Source organism: Centruroides vittatus, unplaced genomic scaffold (genome assembly GCF_030686945.1).
Source record: "Centruroides vittatus isolate TY-2023 unplaced genomic scaffold, ASM3068694v2 contig_1753, whole genome shotgun sequence".
Classification (NCBI taxonomy): domain Eukaryota; kingdom Metazoa; phylum Arthropoda; class Arachnida; order Scorpiones; family Buthidae; genus Centruroides; species Centruroides vittatus.
In genome coordinates, this window is record NW_027121069.1 from 113342 (window position 1) to 139511 (window position 26170).

The window sequence follows — 26170 nt, forward strand, 5'->3', positions numbered from 1 at the left end:
TTGACAAAAATATAAGCAACTGAAAAGTGCAAAAATTGACAAAAAAAGCTGTATTTTCTTCTTCGTCGTCGTCATCTAGCACTGCAGATGTCTCAGAGAAAAAACTACTTGCTCTAGAAAGCTTAAATTTTAAACTTAAGCCTCTCTCATTATCAGCGAAATGCTCACAAAACTTCTAGGTCAACAGGTCAAAGTTCACAGGAGTTGCCCATAGAACTAATTCAGTTTTACGGATTAATTTTTTGGTCATTAAGAAAAAATTGCATCAAAACAAATGACTTTTATTCAAAATGTTCAGGACCCGAGATCTAAAACTTGGGGGTCAAAATCACTCATTCAAAACTGTAATTTTAGCTTTATTATTATAATATTAATATTTTATTTTATTTGTAATATCATTTACATATTTTTTTTAACTTTATTTCTCATTTTATCAAAACTTACAGTAGAAAAATTTGATAAAATTAAAAATAATCTAAAATAAAGTTATTTTGAATTTTTTACAACCAAATAACAAAAATAACATTACAAATGTAATAAAAATGATATAAGAAATATATTAAAAATTGGTTAATGTTACCTTAGGTAGCCAAGATGGCGGCTCGTCGCTAATTTCATCAAGGAAACAGTGGAACGCACGTTCTAAGCTAACCTAACCTATTCTAATAAATTACCATAATTATTAACAACCAATTTATTAGAATAGGTTAGGTTAGGTTAGGTTAGGTTATCCGAACGGACCACCCCCCGAAAAATTCCTGGGGATTATTCGACCCGTTCGGATTCGATGCCGGGTCACCCAGAGCAGTAAGCTGCCACCTTGACCACTCGGCCATCCGGCCGCTGGCTATCAGCTTCTAGAAGAGTATTAATTATTATAAAATGGCAAAACTTAATTTTTAGGGTTGGGATAAGTTTTATAAGAAGCTTTTCTTAATTAAAATTTTTTTGATTTGTATTGTGTTGTGTCTTCTATTTCTACAGGAGAGTTTAATTAGGATATACTCATAGGACAATTTCATAGGAGATATTCATTAGAGTTGAACGTAAATAAATAATATTTTCTTGTTTCTGATGAATTTTAGATATTAATAACAGACAATTAAAGAAGTATAATAAAATTAATTTTATATTCTACAGATAAATTTTCTACATACGTAATAAATTAACAAAATAGTTTCACAGATTCTAGTCGCCAGGGGGCGTTTTGTCGCAACTCTATTTCGAAATTTTTGAAGGTGTCGTTTGTTTGTGTAGCGAAAGTCTGTGTTAAATTATTTAAAAGATTAAAATGAAATACGGACAATTAGTTATGGGTCCTGCAGGTAGTGGAAAGGTAAAACTATTAATTCAAAATTTAACGTGAAATTTAAGTAATTGTTTAGTTTTAAGTATTAAAAAGTAACGTCGTTGTTCAGTCACGTGGCTCTGGAACCACGTGAGTCTCGACATTGACGTGTATATTGTAGATCAACACAAAAATTATGCTCAAAATATGTCGTTATTGCATGTTAAATAAATTATACATCTTTAGCAGGTAAATTATACATAAACCTTTCAAAATTAATAATGCTGACATTTAAATATCAAGTTAATGTTATTGTTTACCTTAACTTTTATTTATATTCTGTTATGATTGAGTAATTCAACGAAAATTAATGTAAGTGCTGTTTCAGTTAAGTCTGTCTATAGACCAAAGCAGCTTTTACTCTAGAGGATTTGAATAAAATTCATTTGAAATTTGCTGTTAGATTAAACAGTATAAATAGTCAGTTTCTCTTCATTTTATATTAAATAAAGAAAATTATTGACGTTGGTTATAATTATTTGTGATGTAAATTAGTATGACATTCTGTCTACATAAAGAATTGACTTGAGAGAAACATCGTGCGTGATGTCCCTTCTGTTAAACCAATTGGCACGTTCCCTAATGATGATGGCATTTTTTGCTTAATATTCCAGGCAATAAGTAGATTTTGTTTCATTTTCTCTCACTAGATGACAGAACAACTTTTCTGTTGTGTTAATTTTTTCATAGGATGCATTAATTGTAAAGAACCTTGCATTTAACAACTACTATAGCGAACTTCCTCTTATTCCAATATTCAGGTTTATTCTGGTAGACACACGTTTAACAAATCGTGAAGAAATTGGAGGTAACTTGCCACAACTAAGCAATTAATGGCTGATGCTTATTGGTTAATACCCAAGTTGATTCTTCCCATAGGCAGACTGTAGTGTAGAGGTATACTGAATATATTGTTAGTTGTGCTTGGAATCTCTAGTTGCTTTCTAACTTGTTGCTCATGACTATAAATGTATTAACAAAATTGATATTAAAAACATAAATCAATAGCAGAATATGGTTATATTTTAGCAGCAAATTATAATCGTAAAAAGTTTTTTCTGTTTATTTTGAAATTTGATACTTGAAAGTAAAGCATTCTATTATTGAAGCAAACAGCTCTGCCTTTCTGGAAATCACAATGAAGACTTCCACTTAAATTCTAATACTTTTTGGGCTTTCCATCCTCCTTACATACCAGCACTGTTGTAAGAATCTGCACTTCTCTGTCACATTACAATGGTGTTGGTATTTCTGAGAATGGGCTGGAAAGTCCATAAGTGCTACAGTTTAAATGGAGTTTTTTATTATATTTTTTTTGAAAAAACAGTTTTATATGTTTAAGGAAATTGGAGGAATAAATTTTGACTGATATTAGTAAGCTTATTATTTCCTCTGACAGTATGATGCAATTTTGGAAATGTTTCCTTGTCAAGTAGCTAAATAAGCAAATCAATGACATAGATAGTTTCATATTAAATAAACTACGTCATGGCTTGCTTACTTAGCTGCTTGACAAAGAAACATGCCAATATAATAGCGAGGTCGCGGCCAAAGTTTTCAATGCAAAAATGTGAACGTCGGATGTTTGGTGCTGTCTTCCTGTAAGCCTAGAAGTTTGACAATGGCATTTCAAACATCGAGCATGATTCCACTGATGTTCTAAATACCATTATCAAACTTCTAGGCTTATAGGAAGGCAGCGCTGAACATCCGACATTCACGTTTTCGCATTGAAAGTGTCTGCCGCAACCTCGCTATTCTCTAGATTTATAATTTCACAAGGCTTGTGACATAGGTATAAACTATAATGTGTTGGAAATAATGTTTCATTTTCATATCAGTTTTTATTTGATTTTTAATTTGTACTTACTCTAAGATATTTTCAATTTATTTAGATTTGTTTTTATTATTATATTTTTTCACTATATGAAATATTATAATGTTTTCTTTTATAATTTTATTATTATTATTCAATAATCTGTAAGAGAGAAAAGCAAAAATAACCCAATCAATCTGAATACAATCACAATGAAAATAAGTATATCAAACATTGCAAAGCCTGATATGTATATAGAAACACAACTAAATGATCACTTTAAATAATTGGGCTATAACTTAGTATTAATCATTAAATTAGCAGAGTTATAGCCCAATTATTTAAGGCAAACATTTAGTTGTTTCAGAATGAAAATGAAGTATTTTATGCTGTATCACTTCCTTTTTGCTTATCTATATCTATATTTATATATATATATAATCGAGACAAGTTGATAATAATAATAATTAGCGCAAAGCCCAAACGGTTAGGAGTTGAAAGTTGAAATTTGGTACACAGTTAGAGTACGTCACGGGGGAGAGGGACAGGAATAAGGCTTAACACTTCCATCAACAATGGAAGTGTTACGTAACAATGGAATTGTCAACGATAAAAGTGTTACGTAACAAGAGAAAGCGACGTGCAAGACGCAGATGCAGTTTTTTTTCGTTTTTGCGGGAAATCGAACATATTTTTAGACCCATCTAAAAATTCTGTAATTAGTCTGGAAACAGGGAATCCCAATTCTTGCATTCTGTGAAAATGGGTAAGGTTGACTATAATGTAATAATCTTAATCTTCACTATTGTTAATTTTGTCTGAGCAATGCCGGGCCCACCCGCTAGTATATATATAAAAATGGACATGTTTGTGCCTATATTTCATTCTGCAGCCAAAACTATACATCGCACATGAATGGTGTTTGTGTGAGGTAGTAGCCCCAAGTCTCCCATCGTACACTATGGTGGTTGCGTCTCGATAGCTGTAAGGGTGTGGGAGATATGGGGGTTGAAAGTGATTGACTTCGAAAATGTGTGACGCTTCAATGAGAATGTTCCAGTTTTTTTCTAGAAAGTTTTAGAACCTAGAGGTGAAATTTGGTACACAGGGTACGTAATGAAAACGCACACTAAGAAGGGATTTTTCGAAATTCCCTCACAGGGGAGAGGGAAAGCATTAAGTCTTAACCTGAAAAACAGCTTTTACTGTACTATTTTAGATGGGATTTTTTGTTTTTAATTACATTTAGTCTTCATTGAGTACTTAGGGGTATTAAATTGATAACATTTCAGACATTGATATAAATATTTTTTACATATTTAGATTTTTTACCAAATGTTCAAACCATTTTAAATTCAAATTTGTTATTGCATATTGGTTCGATTATAGAACGATTGTAAATGTTCCAGAAAATTTATCAAATTAAAAACAGTTGGTTTGATTCTCAGCAATTCTCAGCGGTAGGTGTTATGTAACAATTTACTATGGTTGTTGAAATATTGAATGTAAATAGGGCTTGCTTGCAAAATCCGTGCGAACGAAGTCGCGGATAACAGCTGGGAGATATGTGGGTTGAAAGTTTTAAGAATGGAAGTGTTAAGAGAAAGCGACGTACAAGATTTACAGGTGTTTTTATGCGTTTTTGCAGGAAATCGAACATATTTTTAGACCCATCTAAAAATTCTCTAATTAGTCTCTGTAAACAGGGGACCTAATTCTTGCATTCTGTGAAAACAGGTAAGGTTGGCTATAACATAATAATCTTAATTTTCGCTATTGTTACTTTTTGCCCGAGCAATGCTGACTTATCTGCTAGGAAAAGAAAAGTCTTTTAACGCACGTCTTTTATATTAAAAAAAACTATATTGCATATAAATGTACGAACAAAAAAAAACCCAGTGAAGCGGGTACTTGCAACTAGTATAACATATAATCATTTGTCAATTGAATGCTTGTGTATAAGTCACAAATAAATCATAAAGTTGTGTAAAGAATTTTGATAATATCATTGATGCATGAAATTTTTTAAGTAGATAAAAAATTTTATCTTAGTAAAGTAAGAAGTAATCTGTAATAAATCTGTATATATACAGATAGAACTGTATGATTTGTTTGTGACTTATACACAAGCATTCAATTGACAAATGATTCTATGTTATATAAGCAAAAAAGGAAGTGATACAGCATAAAATACTTCATTTTTATTCTGAAACAACCAAACGTTTGCCTTAAATAATTGGGCTATAACTTTGCTAATTTAATGATTAATACTAAGTTATAGCCCAATTATTTAAGGTGATCATTTAGTTGTGTTTCTATATACATATCAGGCTTTGCAATGTTTGATATACTTATTTTCATTGATTGTATTCAGATTGATTGGATTATTTTTGCTTTTTTCTCTTACAGATTATTGAATAATAATAATAAAATTATAAAAGAAAACATTATAATATTTCATATAGTGAAAAAATATAATAATAAAAACAAATTTAAATATATATAAATGAGGATGTTTGTTTGATCGTTCAGTATGCACTCCTAGACTGTTCAATCAATTGCTATGAAACGTGGCAGTTACTTTCAAATACTTCTAACTTAGATAATATTGTACATCCCACCCCAAATTATTGATTGGATTATTATATATTGATTAATTTTTGTCTACATTTGATTGCTGGCTTCCAGGTAGCACTATCTATTGGAAAAAAAATTAACTAAATATAATTATTACAAAAAAACATAGCATTTAAAAAATATATATATATTACATTCACTGAATTACTGCGACAATGATATAGCACAAAATAGATTCGCCATTATTTCATTACTGCAACAGGTAGCATATATCAGTTGCCTGTGTGAAGTGTAGTAGTGTTTTTGCCCCTGTACATCATACTTTTGCTGTTAGCAATAGTGTCATGCTGGTTATGTATCTAACTCCATTTGGGGAAAAATTTTTAAATTGAAATAATGTGACTTGCAGTACAAATCAGAAGTTCATATATAGTTAATCTGGTCCTCTTTCTGTTACGATTTTCATGTCTGGTCTTTACTTTCATTTATCTAACTCCATTCTTGAGATTAAGGAAGGACAGAGATGGATGGATGACAGTGGAAATTTATAGGCCTACAATTTTTTCAACCCTCCAGTAACTGAATGCATAACCCTCCAGTAACTGAGTGCATAAAACCACTGAACACCAGTAGTTGGTTGCGGGTTTGCGCGTGGCCAGTGAACTGGCCACATAACACTTAAATTGGAACCAGCTTTATGTAAAAGTCTTTCTAGGATACATTCTCCTTGACAGATCACCCACATGTTGCATTGTCGTAACCAAATAAATCAAACCAATTCTAATAATTCTTCTACAAATGTGATAGTTACGAGAACATGCTTAACTACTAGAAAACCTGGACATTCCACTTCCTCCCCTGATTTCATCTCCTCTTACTAACTCATAAACCCATTGTCCCAAACATCTTTTACTGATACTGCTTAAGATGTTGTACTGACTGCTTTAACACATTTTAAACATTTTCTTCTTCTGTACACAATTTAATGAATTTTTGAAATGTGTTAAATTGGTTACTTGGTGTGATAAACCCTTACATAAGATAAAGTTTGTAGTTATATAAATCAAATACTATAATATAATATAACAGAAGGGTTAGAAGTATGAAATAATCTAATAATCTTGATGTTTGTACTTATTTTTTGCCTGGGAACACTGGGCTTACCTGCTAGTTATGATATACATCACAACTTTTTAGTGTCCTTTCTTTAGGGATGGCAAGTTTATTTTTGTTATCTAATTAACAGTTTTGTTGGCATTACATTAGAAGATTTATTGTTTTGTTTGTATAGTTGGTACTGGAACTGATGTATTGATACTTTAAATATCTTCTATCTTTTTTGAATAGATTTTTTTTGACTTCTATACATTAATTTTATGAATTTTTATATTTTACAAATGTTGTTTTTATAATTGTAGTCCACATATTGCAGTACAATGGTGAAGTATGCTCAAGACGTGGGACGACAAATAAACGTCGTTAATTTGGATCCAGCTGCCGAATATTTTGATTACGAGATGGTAGCAGGTAAAATATTTAAAATAAATTTATAATGTTTGTATAACTCCAGTGAATTTATCATTAAAAGATGAAACATGAGAAATTTATAACATATATTACTTTTTGTTGTAATTAAGACATTAATATCCATGTTACTCTTAAAGTTGGACAAAACTTTATTGGCACTTCTAACAAATACTATAAATTGTAGCATATAATTTGACTTTTTAAGCCTGAAAAATTGTGTATGATTAGTAGAAATGCAGTACCGATGCGGGGGTTGCACTACATGGCACCAAAATAGCCACTTAATATTTTTATTAAAGTGGCAATAAAAGCCCTAGTTTATTTATTTTGACATTTAGCATGAAATTGAATCACAAAGCACACACTTCAGGAAAAACAACAGAATGTTGTGCTCCTGTGTGATGGGTGCAGGAGCACAACAGAACAATTTTTTGGGGTTTCACTTTGATCTTTTCTCAGTAGACTAAAGCATAAACATTTTGGCATGACAGAACATTTGACATACTGTTTAAGCATTGTGGTCAAATGTGTTATTTGGCATTATCAATTAAAAAATTATTCCTGTTTCCAAGTGACAGTTTAACTTGTTACTTTTGCTTTCCAGATGCCAAACTGATAATGCTACCAGCACCTGCATTAACTAGTAAGTAAAACTGGTGGCAATAAATAATTTGAAGTGGCAAAAAAAATTTAAAACTGGTAAAATAGTTGGCGATTTTTTAAATTTTTCACAGCGACTCCTGCTGACGATATGTCTGTATTTCAGTTTTAGTCTACTGTAAGTTTGGTGATTGAGGTATAAAGCAAGGTATGAAGCCTTCATGACACTTATTAATAATTATTTTGTAAGGACTACTGTAAGTGTCTACAATTAGTTCCCATTCTGTCCACATTCCTCGACTCTGTAATTGGTGTCCCTGCTTGTTTTTGGTGTCTGTACTTGTCTATACGCATACTTTTAGTGCCTGTATATTTGTACCTATATCTGTATACATATCTATTCTACTGTGAATGTTATTTTTATTTTACCTGAGATTCACTCTGTGACTGTGTTTGAATTTCTGCATGTGTATTTATGTATTAAATCATTTGTGTTTAGTTTCCCTCAATACTTTTTTTTTTTTTAATTATTGTAACAATCTCTATGTAACTATTTCTATATAACTAATCTTTTGCATTTTGTATATTTTGTTACAAACTAATTTTATTCTAGTATCTAACCTCCTTTACTCCATTTGTCACGCATTAATTAAACAACTGTATCTGTAATTTGTTTCATTGTTTTGAGTTTGTACTGGGTTATACTTGTTGTGGCACCCAGATACATTGTACACAATGTGTTCAAATAAAATATATGTCTATGTCTATAAAGCAAGGATAATCCTAAGCTAGAATTTTGAGTTAAAAATCTTGAGATGACAAGTTAACTTACACACTGCAATTTTCATTATAAATAAACAAGGTATTAGAGTTGTGCTTTGAGTTTTTATAACTCATATTCAGTTGTAGAAACATTAAATTCCAGTAATAATTAAGATTTAAATGACAAAATACATTTGAAGGAATAAAATTTAAAACGGCGCCTTTAAACAAAGTTCTTAAGCTTCGTATGAAGCTCGACTAAAGCATAATATTAGCTGTATTCTTTGTGATAATCTTCAATTTTCAAATAGAATTTTCTTCATTTGTCTGCGAAATTTTGAATTTTTAAAAGATGGAGGAGATTTCTGATCGAAAATAGAAGATTTTCGTGTTTACAGAAGTTTTTCTTGTCATTTTTTTTTTATTTCCTTCTTGTAATTTTGTTATTAAGTATTGATATTATAACATTTTAATTATGTTTAAATTTATTTAACAGAGTTGATATCAAATACTGAATTTAATGTAATCATTATTTTCTGCTTACAGATATAAGAGAATTGATACATGTTGATGATGTAATGGAGGATGAGGAGTTGAGGTTTGGGCCAAATGGAGGTCTTATTTATTGTATGGAGTAAGTAATCATAGAATTTCAATTTATTTAATAAAATTTACTCATTTCAAGTCATATTCACAATTAAACCAAGTATGTTCCTAAATATTTTTATTCATTCCTGCTCATTTTTAGAGAAGAATGTATTTGAAACTGATTCTAAAAGTGTTTTTCATCCAGACAATATAAACAAAAGCAATAAGCCAGAATGTTTGAAAGATAAAACTTTAAAACAAAATTGTTGTTAATATTATCATACGTGACTAAAAATCACTCATAATAAAAGGCAAGACAAAATATATAGACAATATATAAATTTGTAACTGGATGTTACAAGTTGTATAGGACAGGGATGGCGAACCTATGGCACGTGTGCCCAAAGTGGCTTGTATAGAGAAATCATCTGGCACGTAATGTATCATACGATTTCCATTGATCATCTGTCTTTTTCAATCATCCTTTTTTCAATAAGCTTTTTGTACATTTATTCTAATTAAAGCATATTTGTTTGATTTCTTTAGATATCATTATTTGAAGTCTAAAATTTTGGCACACACAAACATCTTTAAAGCTAACAAGGGGAGGGCACGACCTGGGAAATTCACTCTGGGATGAGACTTGGTATATAGGTAGTACTCCTTTAGGATGTTTAATCCTCAAAACAAGAAAATGCAATGGCCGGCCAATTTTAAGAAAAAGGCCTCTAAAAATTCGAGCTCAGCTTATGTACTAATAAGTTTCGCTAGGTCGGCAGCTGCCGAGCAGCTCGGTCGACATCGTTCTCGGCTACCACCAAGTCGTTCAGGGTTCAAATCTCGGTCTCGATTAGTATTTTTTTTTTTTTTTTCTTTCTAAAAATTTTTTAAAATAAGTATTTTGAATATATAAATATTAAAATTTTATTATAATAAACAATTTCATTTAAAAAAATGTTTAACACATATTACATGCCATTTTAATTATAATAATACAAAATAATTAATAATAATAGTTATAAATAATTAGTTATGGAACAACAGTTATTATTTATTATTCTATTGTATCAAATTTTTCAAAGGTTACTACTATTATTAATTTTCACCACTTAAAAATAAAAAGTATAAAACATGTCTTTTATATTCATCGGTTATTTCCATTTTAAGAAAAATAAACAACTAAAATGTTCCCAATTCCAACAGTATTATATAAATGAGATCCAATTTAACACTTCAGTGTAAAAAGTATCACATTAGACTGACATTTTCAACAGCAAAACAAGATTTTTCTCAAGGTCATAAAAATGTGCATGGACTTATGGACTGACCTGATATTTGGAGACAAGGTGTCAATTTACTTTTGGATTTGGAAGAGATCATGGTGTTTCGTAATATATCACACCATAATACAAATAGTTTCAATATTTTACAGTAAAATGTCTGTGAATGAAGATACTATCAGTTTACCAATAGTTGTTGATGATTTATTAATATACTTATTAATTATTTTGTATTATTATAATTAAAATGACATGTAATATGTGTTAAGCATTTTTTTAAATGAAATTGTTTATTCTAATAAAATTTTAATATTTATATATTCAAAATACTTATTTTAAAAAATTTTTAGAAAGAAAAAAAAAAATACTAATCGAGACCGAGATTTGAACCCTGAATGACTTGGTGGTAGCCGAGAACGATGTCGACCGAGCTGCTCGGCAGCTGCCGACCTAGCAAAACTTATTAGTACATCAGCTGAGCTTGAATTTTTAAAGGCCTTTTTCTTAAAATTGGCCGGCCATTGCACTTTCTTGTTTTGAGGATTGAACATCCTAAAGGAGTACTACCTATATACCAAGTCTCATCCCAAAGTGAATTTCCCAGGTCGTGCCCTCCCCTTGTAAGTGTACTTACTATATGGCACGTGGGCTCAGAAATGTTCGCCACCCTGGTATAGGATATGATAGACTGTTTAATAGTAAAAGAGATGAGTTTCCACTGTATCACCAATAACAAGATTTTCTGGCTTAACTAGAAATGAGGCGTTAAAGAAATTTGGAAACAAGGTAAAGTTTGTAATTAGATATATAGATGATCTAATAGATATATTTGTAAGTATAAACATCTTAAATCTGATAGTTATATATTAGTCAAATGATTCCTAGATTACATTGGGCTATATTACTACTACTATTGTTAATTAACCTATTCAACGTTGAAATTTTTCTCTGTTGCCTGTGATACCATGTTGAATTTTCATCGACGTTAAGCCTAACAAATTTTTCTTAATCGTGGTTATTGTGTCGTTAAAAATTATATTTTTTATGCTGCACAAACAAAATAAATATATTGAAAAATATAAAAACAAAAAAATTATATTATTGAAGTTCGTTTTAATATAAAAATTGTGATGCATAGCGACATCTAGTATCAAAAACGTTCTGATGCAGACACAAAAATATTTGGGATCGCCCACGTAGGTCAATGAGGTCAACACGAAAATTTTCGGGAACAACGCAGGACAGGTTAAATGCTAAGTACTAGAGGCAGGTGTTAGGTGCTTTCTTTAAATTTTATAATTAATTTAGAAAGAAGAAGAAAATAAGGTTATGGAAGAAGAAAATCAGTCCAAAGCAGGACTAGAAGCCATAACTCCTGCATTGCCAGTCACACTACCTGGACTTTTGTCCAATCCTTGCTTCCAGAACTTATTAATTTTAGATAGAACCACACAGTGTTACTTAATTAATAATAGTAGTATTACTATAGCTTGATATAATCCAGTAATTGTTTGACTTTAGAATCTGACAGATAGTTTACATATCTGGTGACAAACTCTTATCTTGTACAGTACATATCAATTCAAATTCCATGAAACAGGTAAAGTTTGGCAGTTCTTTTTGTATGCTCTTCTGCACATATAACAAATATTGATATATGTTTTAATGCTGCGTCATAATGTCGTCGTGAAAGCATTTTAAATATTAAAAGGAGTTTAAATTAGACATTCGTTACCAGCAAAGCTCATTTAAGCTAATTTCGGCTGTATTGCTTGACAGTGATTCTGTTATTTGTTCAGAATACAGCTCTTGATGAAAAAGTTTAGGGTCATTTTAAGTATTGAATTCTGAATAGTGGACCAAGACAAAGCATATTTCCAATTTAGATTTATCTGATAATTCTAAATTTTATCTTTTAGGTATTTAGTTAATTCTGACTGGCTTGAAGAACAACTTGTTGATGAGGAGGATTCATACACATTATTTGATTGTCCTGGTAAGGTCTTTCAGCAATTTAACTTTAAATGATTTTATCTGTATACTGTAATATAGAAGATAGTTGTACAGGGTGTCTGAAAAGTTAATGTGCAGTGAGAAATTTGTAATGACATTAAAGTCATATATATAGCAGTGCATAAAAGACGTGTAAGGCTGCATTCACACTCCCGACGAGGACAAAAACAATTGTTTTTATCATTCATCTTTGTCTGTAAAGTGTTTACATTAGTCATTATCGTTGCTTTTTCGTCATAGTTGTTTGTCATTTGAAAGTTAGCCAAGATTCAACATTTGTCATTGTCGTAATGGTATTGGCCAACCAACATGAATTTCCCACATTTCTTTGAACAATATGGAGGAACTGCTAATCTCTTGTGCCGAAGAAAGAGGCTCTATGAAGCTTAAGAGATGGTCAAAAGTATTTGGAGACACATGAAAATAATTTTAAAAATTCATTGATATCTTTTAATTGTAATTCATGGACTAAGACATAGAATTTGACTTGTGTTTTTCTCTCAATACCAAGGCCGTGAGTTATCGACATTTTGATATTTTTCTTAACAAAAGTAATAAATTCTGCTGTCAACATCAAAGAATTAATATTTTACTTTGCATATCCAATTTTAAAACAGATGAGTTCGGTGTAAAGCAGAAAGCTGTGGAATAACACTAAGTCTAATGTAAATTGCACATGCTCTAAGATGAAAACTAACAAACAGTATGAACGCTTTGGCAATAAATGAACATGATGAAAGACACGCCGTCATTATCATTTAGGATCTGTGTTCTTTGTCGTCATTAGTATGAATGCAGCCTAAGTTGTGTATCCTGTGTTTCCACTTTGCGTATATGGCATTACTGCTTGCTCACTAATATTTTATGGTTTTTGGAAGATTTTGTTACCTATTGCATACTCTCCCATGGGATCCAGCCTGCTAGGTTTCTGGATCTTGCTCCCAGATTTTGGGTCTTTTGGAAATAGGAGAAACTGCAATGTCATATGTAAAACTTAAGCACTTAAATCTTTTCCCTGCACATTACTTTTCAGACACCCTGTAAAATACAATACACAGCTTAATGAATTGCTGTTTTATTAGTGACTTATTACTAATACAATAAGTAGTGATTGATCAATTTTTATAAATTGTCTGCTGTATTTATGCTTTAAGATTTTATATACAAATTGTACATAAATTCAGAGTTAAATTTATTTTCTAGAAAGTTACAATTGAAGATAAACAGTAATAAAAATTTTGTTTATCTGATATAACTTTCACAGCTATAGAAATACAATCAACTAGCAAAGACAATCCTACAATAAAAAATTGACTCTGCTAATGTGTTATTTGTGTTCCTGGTGTTCCTTAACTTTAATGATCTATAAGAAGAACTAAAGGTTCATATGCCTGATGGGGTAATTTCTTTCTTTGTCACCTCCTAAAGTGTAATTTTGGGTGTGGTGCTTAATTCAAGTTCTATTTGGACCTTATGTCTGCTTGAACTTGGCAGTATCTTTATTCTTAATCTTGACCTCTGTTCTCTTGTGAGAGGTTGAAGGCCAGGCCATTTGTATTAATCATAATTTTCTTTTCTGATGTGAAGTTTTGTATCACTGTCATCTGATGGCATCTTATTCCATCAACTGATGTAGCAGGTCTTTTCTGAAATCATGTTCATTTCTGTCACTAAAGGATAAATTTGTATTTATCTTCTATTGTAATATATTACAAATATGTTTTATTGTTGACGAAATATGTTTTAATATATTAAAACATATTTTGTCCTAGATTTTTAACTTTTTAGAACTATATTTTATTTACGTTAAAGCATATAGTATGTCAATATATCACTAAAGCATGCGTTAAAGCTTGTAGCATACTACATGCTTTAATGCAGTATGGCTGATACATTGCCTAATTATATTTAATTAAATAATAGTATAATTGCTCACTTTTAGTGATGCAAGTGTATATTGTGAGATATAAATGCTAATAGAAACTGTTTCTGCTGCTGTGTTATGTATTCAAAAAGTTAACAAAGAATTGATTAAATTGAGTCTTTCTACAGATCCTAAAAGTGGTACAAAAGGCATATATATATTGTAACAGGTATAAAAATGTGCATAAGGCTCTGAATCAATCTAATATATTCAGGTGAGATTTGCATTTTTTGTGACAAGGGATGGTGATGAGAGGAGTGGCTATTGAAGAAGAGAGAAGCAACTTTGAACATTTCCAGAGTTGTTAATGTTGTTCGCATTTTAAGTGAAGATTTGAACCAAGAGGAAGGTGTGCTCATTCAGTTCTACCTGTCTTCATAGCTGAGAAAGGAGATCAATATAAAACACATTGGAGAGAATTGGAACATATCAAGAGAGTCTTCTACACATTCTAATCTAGAATGCCAGTACTAGAAAGATTCGATTTTGAAAAAATTCTACCTGAAGGTCTTAGTTGTAGACTAAAATGTTAGTAACAGAAAACAAACTTACTTAAAACCCGATAACCGGAGTGGTAGAATTACAAGGAATGCTAACGTTTTTGAAGCCCCGTCTGGGCTCTTCTTCAGGCTTTATAGTAATATGAGAAGCCGTACGTCAAGAATCGAATAGTTTTCTTTTGAAAAAAAAAAGACTACTATAAAGTCTGAAGAAGAGCCCAGATGGGGCTTCAAAAACGTTAGCATTCCTTGTAATTCTACCACTCCGGTTATCGGGTTTTAAGTAAGTTTGTTTTTTGTATTTCATCCCGATGTGTGAAGACGATTGTTAGTAACAGTTTTTTCACTTATGTGCAAGGCCTAGATAAGATTTGTGAACTTTATATTCATTAATGCCTTGTTATTAGAAGATTAATTTAAATCATGTCTCGTCCAGACATCATTTTGATGGCAGATACAGAAGAAAATTTTTGACAAAATTATTATAGAACATCTTATGTAATGATTTTATTAAATACTAGTAGTATTCTGCTTATGATCCCAAAACAAACAACAGGATTCTGAATGGGTTGGTGTGACATCTCTCAGACGAAAGAAATTGAAATTCGAAAAGTTGCACATGAAAATAACGACGATAAATTTTTGACTTGCAAGGTGTGGATAACAAGGAATTTATACCACAAGGGAGAAGAAGAAATGTGAAATTTTATAGAGACTTCCCGAAATGCAAATGCATTTCAGGAAGTCTGTGTGTTTGCGCCCATTGCATTCAGGTACCAAGATTTTTTCCTGTTCCAAGCTTGCAGGCATGTGTCAACAAAAGAATACAGAAAAAGAATCTACCTTTTATCATCTCATATTCACTAGGTTTATCCCCCGCATACTTGTTTTTTCTGAGTTTGTAAAAAAGACAAATTTATGGATCGAAGAGTGTGACTAACAAATTAAAGACAACTGGGAGAGATTTTCTGCAGCTCTGAATGTCACATGACCATGCTAAAGGGGCATATATGTCAATGGATTGTACTTTGAATAAAAAATATATGATTGAATTTTAATTCTTGTCATAAAATTTATGGACTGCACTTATTTTAGAAAGTATTTTTTTTTAAATTCCAGGTCAGATAGAATTATACACTCATTTAGACATTATGCGAAAATTTAGTGGACATGCTTCATAGTTGGGATTATCGAATTTGTGCCATCTACATCCTCGATTCGCAGTTCTTAATCGAACCCTCAAAATTTCTTTCCGGTGTTTTGACGGCGTTGTCGGCAATGATTAGTTTGGAGATTCCCCATGTAAACGTATTGAGCAAGATCGATCTGTTAAACAAGAGAGGTAGAAAAATGCTTTACAGGTATGTTTACTCCTGAATTTTGAAATTAATTTATAATTTTTTCCTCGGTAAATTGTAATGGTTTAATTATATAATTTTCAAATTATTATTTAAAATATAAAATAATATCAGAATTGACTGGTTTCAATACTTTTTATGTTAATTTGTAGAGATGTGTAATGTTTTACCGAAAGTATAATTCGGATATTTTTCACTAGAACAGTTCTTGAAATAACAGTTAGTTTAGAGGTTATTTATAGTGCAAAACCAAATCTGTTGAATCATAACTGCTAGAAATATGTCAAATTTGGAGACTAATAACCTCAATAACATACAAAATACCATCTGAAAATTATTAAAAACAAGATTTATTTAGGTTTTGCAGATCTAACATGCTTAAGTTAGAGTTAAAAAAAAATAAATATACATTGTACATTGGACAAATATATTGATACGAATAGTACAAAATGAAAGCAACAGCATATATGTATTAAAATAAGTTACAGAAGTGTTTTGTGCATGCAACTATGAAAGTATCACTGTTTGAAGTTTTAATAAATTTGAAATTATCATCCATTGAGCATGGAGTTATTGATATTTCCTGACTGCATCGTCGTTTTAGGTTTTTAGAGCCCGACGTCAATTTATTACTCGACGAAGATTCTGCATCTACGAGATGGAGCGAAAAGTATAAACGTTTAAGTGAGACAATAGGAAAAGTGGTAAGTTTAATAACATTTTTTAATAATTAGTTTTTTGTTGAATAAAAATGAATAAGATTAGCAATTATGGGATTTAAAGTTATTTGCTTTGCAATCTAATTACTGTTCAGTTAATCATAAATTGATTTTTTTCATTCAAAACAAATATAATGACTTCCTAATTATCTGAATGTAACAATGTCGTATGATTATTGAGTGGAGTGTAAGCGGAGCTCTGCGTAAGTCAGAAAGTGTTTTGTCTGTAATCAAAATTTAAAGCGACCGCGCAACATGATTTTCTATATATACGCACAAATCAGCAAGGCCAATGTCGTGACGAAGCCAAAAATTTGAAATTCAATCTATGGGCCGAGATATTGAAAGTCAAAATTTTCCATGTAAAGTCTGTAGTCCAATTACTAGTTGCTAGTTATTGCATGCTAAATGTCAATCAAATTTATTTTGATTTTTACAAAAGGCATTTAACATGCATGATGTCACGACAGAATCAATTTTTAAAAGCACGAATGTGTGTGTCCTGCATCTGCACGTGCGTGTTTTGAACTGGTTGCTGGTGTTAGTAGGCTGCTAATGGACATGCACGTTGTCCCTGAACCTGTAGGTTTTAAACTGCTTCAGACAGAATATTAGAAGCACATCACCATATTTGTGTTTTCATGTCAAGCGAAAACAGAAAAATCTGTGCTATGGAGTTTAGTTTCATTTTCCTAGAAACACTTTTCTGAAAACTGCACTTGTCATAAACCATAGTACTACTACTTAAACCTTTAAAAATACAGATAAATTACATTGAAATTTGTTTCTTACTATCCTGAAGGAGGTCATTTAAGATGACCAAAAACACTTAAGTTAAAATTATGCCTCATTTTTTAAAGATTTGAGTAATAGTACTGTGGTTTTCCTATAAAATACCTAGTTAATACAGTAAACAGTTTTGGAGTAGAGTAGATAAGCATGCCATCTCACATTAAATTTAATTATTACAAATAAATAAATTTAGAATATTCTGCAAGAAAAGATTGGTCCAGCATGGGACTTGAACTCGCAACTCCTGCTCACTCTACAGATGTATTATCGGATATGCTATCTGGATGCTTCCATTCTTGTTTACTTTTAGTCCAAATTGCATTATTGAAGGAAACTGAAGAAAAACAAAAAGAAAGTGACTAGAAAGAGATGCTTGTTATAAAAATTACAGTTGGCAATATGTTGCTATTTGTGGTAGAAAACATGCCAACAAGTAAACACAATATGTAAAAGTGTGAAATATTTCAATCTGTCTGTTTCATTTTCAAACACAACACAACAAAAAATAAATATATTAAGTTTGAAAGTTCTATCATACCTAACTCTTTTCATTGAGGTGTATCCTCTTTACAATGATCTATTGCTTAATCCAACATCGGTGCTATATGCCTATGGAACCTACACTTTATTACTGATAACTAAAATATATACAAGAGTTCTTCTACTTAAATGTTCAAGTTAAGAACTTTCAGACTTACAAACAATTTGACTTATACATCTAAAATTAAATTTTTATGAGGATTCTGAAGTTCTCTTGCTGCTCGTGGGGTGACATTGAAATCAGTTTTGGCCAGTAATAAATAACAAATTTTCAATAAATAATTAATGTGTGGTTATTTCTATTGCATGTTATCATTTTTGTTTTAGCACTAATTCTGAGGTCCCACTGCCACTTGTGAGATGGCATTGAAGTTGGTAACATTGGAGTAACCATTTTTCACTATTGTTTGCAATTTTTATAAGCTTTTACTATTAGTGTTTCAAAAATACATTCAAAATGTAATAGTAAATCTATCGATGCAGATAAATGCAAGAAATGTGAGTCTATTATAATGGAACTAAAACCAAGTGTAGTAGGTGAAAAAAACCACATTTGAGACACCTGCTCTAAGCAGTAGCGAGTAGGTAAATGAGTGTAACATATTCTATTGAGTACATTGAAGGATCGAACACTAATAATAAATGGTTATTTTGTATACAGATGTACTGAACTTCTAGGTTAATTTGACTTACGAACATTTCAACTTATGACCTAACCTGTTCGTAAGTAGGTGAGCACCTTTATAAGTTGTGTTCACTGGTAGACATATAGTGCTAAAGCCAATGAAAATATCTGTGGTTAGTTTTTTGTCTCGGGAATAAGAGACCAAGAGACATTTGACACTTAACATGTTAAATTATGTTTCTGTTAAAAAGGGCTAAAGTCAGGCTGAAGATTCTTTTAATTATTTCATGGTATATTTCAAAAGCTAGCAATCTGATTAAAAAACAATAATGTTTTCTATGAAAAAACAACTGTTACATTTAATTTTATGCATCTAAAATTTATTGATTGATAAATATCAAGTTTTACATAATAAAATATAAAGACCTCTTTTCCAGAGTTGTTAGTAAGGTTGAGCCAAAGTTTTAAACATGAAAACGTGTATGTCGGACGTTCAGTGCCGCTTTCCTGTAAGCCTAGAAATTTGACAATGGCGTTTGGAATGTCGAGCATGATTCCACTGACTTTCTAAACACCATTGTCAAACTTCTAGGTTTACGGGAAAGCGGTGCCGAACGTTCGACGTACACGTTTTCGTGTTTAAAACTTTGGCCTCAACCTCACTATTATGTTCTCTTTCAATAAGTTATTGCCTGATTTGGCTTCATTATAAGGTAGATGCATGAAGGATAGGTTATAGTTGCATCTTTGCTTATAGTTGCTTTATTTAGAAGTGGACATTTAAAAATATTTTGCAATATCATTAATACTTTGTAAAAGTGTGTGATTTTTTTTCTGGATTGAATGATCCATTATAGAATATTTTATTTGAATACACAGATAAAAAACTTAAATTGGATGCAAAACAATTCCATTAGAATAATTTTAAGCTTAGTGTCATGACTAACTAAATGCGAAGAAGACAATTATAAATTCTGAGAATTCTAAGTGAATGGGAATTGGAACCTGAAATTTTTACAAATAGTCTTACTCAAACTGTCAGAATTTATTATTCATTATACAGTTAGCTTTATAATGGATTAGAATCATCTGCAATAAACAAAATTGAAATTTATGTAGATATAACTAATAGCGACATAGCAACAACGACCACTGTTCTGTGGAATGTGGGTGTTCCACAAGCTTGCCGAGCGTTAGTTTTAATAGCAAATTTATTCCAGTGCACTACAACATATGATTTGTAGACAATTCTATGTTTATCATTTCATTTAATACAATAAAGTTGATTAGTTTATTGCTTTATTGTTTTGTGAGAATAAATCTGGAATTGCCTATTGATTTTCGAATATTTTGATGCAATACTCTGTGCAATAAAAGTATATGGCGTTCCTTGAGCTCAAGTAGGTTGAGAACCACTAATATAGATCGTCGTGTGTTGATCTTGTGTCGACAAATATAATAAAAAATTTACTTTGCATTTTAGTTTTTAAAAATGTTTTTAATGACGAAAGATGCTTTACAATAGTATAAGGGTTGAGTAAATCATATTTGCATGATTTTAGTACTGTATATTATATAATACAGACAATCATTTTATTTCTTACAGATAGATGATTATAGTTTAGTAAAATTCCAGCCCCTCAACATTAAAGATGAAGAAAGTATTTATGATTTATTATTTTCCATTGACAATGCAATTCAGTATGGAGAAGATCTAGATGTGAAAGTAAAGGTGAGAACATTGGAAAGCATTTTTTTTATCGTGACTAACATTTTAAACACCGATCTTTTGTTGTATAGTTTCGTATTGGACTAATGCTAAATGCAAATGTGTTATTTGATGTTAAAAAAATTTAAATTTTCAGTTAATTGCAATGATTTTTAAAAGAACTTTAGGAATTTTTCCTGTTACAATTTTATTACATTTTATTTTTAATATCTTAGAAATAATATATACTAATTCAGTAATAAATACTAACAATCAGTTTTGAAGTTTTGTAAGAACTAGATGCAAATTTTAATTAAGTTTGTTTAATTATTTCAAACTTCTTCGGGACATTAGTCGAGAGATCAGATATGAGGCATGCTATTTATGATCCATTAAATATAATTAGAAAATGTATTAAGCTGTAAATTTATTTACCAGATAGGGGATGGGCAACCTGCGGCCCGCGTTAATATTTTTTGCAGCCCACGTCGCATAAAATATGAATAAATATATCAATTTTCCAGCTTAAGGAAGTATGCAGCAAAAATTCAAATGTTATTTTCTACAACTTATGTATGTGAATTGTTTTTCTGCAATGAATTTAGTAAAAATTAAAACAAGAAACCAGCCAACATACACATTGAAACTAATTTAAAACTAGCAGTGACTCATATTTAACCAAATATTTCCAATATATTACATTTACATCAGTTCCGGAAGCTAAATTAAGTATACCTATGCTAATTTATAATTATATATGAATAAATAAATGTGATTTACCGACATTTTCCCCTTATTTTCTCTTACGTGTGGCCCGCGTCGGTTCAAAAATCTCGAAATGCGTCCCGTACATAGAAAAAGGTTGCCCATTCCTGTACTAGACCATCACACGATGATGTATAATTTTAATTTAGTTAAAAATTGATATTGGGTATGATATAATCGAAGAAAATAGAAAATAATTTTGATGTTAAACCAAAAATATCTGGTTTCAGAATTTATAATGTTTGAATCTGTATTCTGTATCTATAGAAATATAACATTATGAGCTTAACAGGAGATAGACAAATTAAATATTTAATATATTCCTATATGTAATGTGTGGAATTAATACGGTATATTAATAATTTGTTTGCAGGATTTTGCAGAATACGGTGACGACGACGACGACAGCTGATCACAGACACCCAACGGCATAACAAGACATGTTGAATTGTATTTATCTGCTATAACAATATTTGTTAGTATGTATATAATAAATTTTATTAAATAAAAATTTTAATTTTTAATTATTTTGCCTAATAAATTTATTAAACGAGCAGTTCTTTTTATTGTATTTATATAAATTTTAATATATTTTTTTTAATACATTAAAACATTATAAAAATTTTGATAAGTAAAATAAGTTATAATTTTTAAAATCTTAATAAGAATTTATATTTTATATACAAAGATGATAATTACTTATAAGTCTTTAAACATTATAAAGTATTACATCAGAAGATTATAATGTTAACATTCTGCTACTTGTAATTAATTTAATTAACATGGCTTACAGTAAAAAATCTTTAGTTATACAAGAGTTTAAATTGAAGTATCTTTGATTCTTTGGGATAGTTTTAAATTTTAAAAGTGTTATAAGTACTAAAAACTGTCCTTAAAATAGAGAGATAAACAAATTTCTGATAAATCAGGAAATAATTTTATATCAAAACACATTGCTTTGTGGCCACCTCGCTTATGTAACTACTATTTAAATTCGCATATAAATTTGAACTGTGTAATAATTTTTTTTCTGAAACTTATTTCATTGGGGTTATTTATTCTGTTTATGGATACTAAAGAATTTCATTTAGTTTGACTGGATACAGCAATGCAACACATGGGCTATCTGCCAAGGGATATATTGGGATGACTTTCTAGGAGATTAGCTCCTATTTACATGTTAGTTTTGATCCTATGACCTCTATCAAAATAGTGTTTGAGGCATAAGTTTTGATTTTTATAAATATGCTCTTCGCAACACCAAATATAGAGTAAAGTATAAGACTAAAGCAAACTGTCTATCAGCATTAAAATTCTCCATTTTCAAATTATTTAATTAAAAATAAGTTTTATTTTTAGGTTTTTAATTATATAACTTGAAAATAAACAACTTTAATGCTGATGGACAGTTTGTTTTATTCTTAAGTTTAAATTTTATAATCTCTAATTATTAATATTTTGTCTTTTATTCTGTTGTTGCTAAAATCTGTACATATACAGAATATTCTAAGGTAAAATCTATTTCAAATTCTTTAAAGGTACTTACATTTACCATTTTGAAGCTTATTTAATGTAGATTAACACTATTGCATCTACTTTACTGTTTACTTTTATTTAAAATACTGTAATTAGAAATGAAAATGCGCTCAATTTTGCTCTTGTAATAGCATCAAATAGCACTCCTCGGTTATTGAACTTCTCCCAACCAATATAAAAACACTTCTGAAAATACCTTCTCTTTCATTGATTTTCTATCATTTTTTAATTTTACATTATTAAGTGTATTTTATGACTTTTAATCACAATAAAATGAGCCCTTTTTTTTATTTATGGAGACTTTTGATTTATTCTGTTATTTCTGTTTCTTGATATATTCTACATTTCAATGTGCATTCTTGTCAAATATATTAGATGTTTTCCAATGGATTTTCTTAATTGAACCTGTAATAAAATCATATTGTATTTATTTTATTTGTTCAGTTTTGATGAGAAGAGGCTAGAACACTAGAATAATGTTTTTATTTTCTTAATTTATTTGTTTTTAAGTTCCAAATATAGCATTTCAGAAGTTATAGGTTTTGAGAATTCTCTCGCACATATATTTGATATATTAATAAATGAGTCTTCAAAAAGTCAGTAATAGGTTTAATAAAGTAATATTTTTAACTTTTTGAAAAGCTGTTTTCAAGTTAAACAATTAAAATTTACACACAAGAAGAAATTTTAGTTAAATTTGTTTGGGCAATTTTGTACAATTTTACAAAGCTTCTAAATGATAAATGATGATTATAAGAAGAAATATTGAAACATTATTACTTAATTTTAAGTGAAATTATAAATTGCAAGCTGAAAATATTATATACAAAATTATAGTTTAACTTCAGTTTATGCAAATGAAATATTTAAATAACCTAATGATGAAGTAAAACTATAATTTTGTTGAAAAATCAAAGACATACATTTTAAAAATCCACCAATAAATTTAAAGTGCCTTTCTTGGAGTTAAACTCTAATGTTTCGGTACGTAAACATCATATCAGTAGTCAATAAGAGAAGTATGGATCAAGAGATGATTAGAAATCAATGATCCCAGTAAGTTTTCTCAGTTTTTGAGTTTTATAAAATATTTTCGTGTCAATAAAAGTGATTTGGACTAGTTTTATTCAGGGTAGCTCCAAAACACAGTTAAACATCGTAAAGGCTAAATTGCTATCTTATTCAAATACTCTTAACCACTCGGCAGTGAGGGACGTATACAGGGTGGGCCAGCGAAAACGAAACGGCAGAGTGTTCGTGTTCGTCCAAGAAAAGCGCTCGGACAGGTCGATTTTACTCTCGAGGGGACATCTTATGCAATAAAATTTTTGCGATTCTGAATATTAACTAAACAAACAATTTTTCCGAAATAAATGTCTGTTTAGTTAATACAAAATAAATGAGTTTTTAAAATTTTTTGTTGTTTGTTGCATTCAGAATCGCAAAAACTTTATTGCAAAAGATGTCCCCTCGAGAATAAAATCGACCTGTCCGAGCGATTTGCTTGGACGAACACGAACACTCTGCCGTTTCGTTTTTGCTGGCCCACCCTGTATATACGTCGAGGGCGATCGTGTGGCAGTGGCGAGGGACGTACATATCCACTAAATTCTTTTGGGGGTATCGTCAAAAACTACCACGAAAAAAAATTCACATAAATGAATTATGTAACAATAAAAAAAGACTTTTCTTTATTAGACATAACTGTTTACGAATACTTTCTCTGAAACGGAAATGAGAAAAATTGCGTGAAAAAATACTTTAAAAATTTTCCAGGTATATTCTCCGCTACTAAGTGATAGAACCATACCCGACTCTCCCACTGCTGAAAGGTTAAGTAATGTAAATTCTATCAGTTTTATGAAAGAATAACATGCTCTGAATTTAGTTTCAATTCATATTTACGAGTATACTTACAAGTACATAGAAATAAAATAGTCTTAACTGATTTTTTGTCACACTACATTTGAAGTTTCCTTAACAAGTATGTTGAATTACAAATATTTTACATTAAAATAGTTTTAATTAACGATGTGGTTTTTCACTATTTTTCAGTACAAAATAACTGAAATTATTCTGTTGAGGATTATAAATTATTTTTAATATTAAATTTCTAGAATTTGGAGATTTGTGATATTTTTTTTTTGTAATCTTTAATAGTGTTATTGTGTAGAGTCTATTTTTCTATAATTTCATCATTGCTAATGACAAAAAGAATGATATAAATCACAGATTACCATCAATATTAATTTAAAAGAATTGCAGATGATGTGAAAGAAATGATCGATAAGAATTATTCTTTCAAAATATGAGAATTTAAATAAAAATGCATTTTTATTGGGCTGCAATTTGAAAAAATTGTAGACCTATAAATTCTCACTGTCGTCCACCTGTCGTTCCTTAATCTCAAAAACGGAGTTAGATAGATGAAAGACGAGACCGGACGTGGAAATTGTAGGGCAGGAGGGCCCGATAAAATACATAAGAACTTTCGATCCAAACCTGAGATCGTGTTATTTCGATTCAAAAATTTCCCCCGAAAGGTGTTAGATGGATAATGAGCTTGACTCTATTGCTAAAGGAAAAGTATGATGTACAGGGGCAAGTCACTACTAATTTGAGGTGGAGAAAATATATTTTAAATTAAAAATAATTGCTCATTACTTATATGTTTTCATGAAAGTAATGGTTGTAATAACGTATATATATAATTGTACTGCTCTTGCATATAAATGATTTTATAAACAATTATGAAATAGAAATAATATTTTATTATTATATTCATTATATTAAAATATAAATATAAAATTCACTAGTTTTCTTTGCAAAGAAAAATATCATGAAATGGCACAATAATCAGGTTTGAATATACTGTTGACCTCAACTGTATGGGCCTAAATTTACCAGATTTTGGAAACAGTGAATCAGCTCTGCTTACTCCAAGGTATCTGTCAGAGTAATTGAGCATATCTGATTACTGTTACTAAGTAGAATGTCTGAAAAGCAGCTTGTCGGCTGCTATTGTTTGCATTCTTGCTTGGAAATATTGCTGTATTGCCCAAAGTCAGGAGGCTCTATCTCCAAACGAATTGAAAATCAAGTTGTGCATTTGGTATTGTATCTAATTTGTATCCTTTGATATTGCCCAATATTTAGCATGAGCATTTTCTATAATGTTGAACATTTTCATGT

General features: G+C 30.2%; 1 protein-coding gene across 1 annotated transcript; it reads left to right on the forward strand.

The window, feature by feature from the left end:
- Positions 1-1238: 1238 nt before the first annotated feature.
- Positions 1239-21966, forward strand: LOC136969181 (GPN-loop GTPase 3). Its single transcript, XM_067263275.1, is given in 9 exon segments — positions 1239-1336; positions 7160-7268; positions 9177-9264; positions 12418-12494; positions 16055-16095; positions 16097-16296; positions 16898-16997; positions 20576-20701; positions 21816-21966. Coding segments are annotated over 9 exon segments (825 nt in total). The 5' UTR covers positions 1239-1291; the 3' UTR covers positions 21855-21966.
- Positions 21967-26170: the final 4204 nt, after the last annotated feature.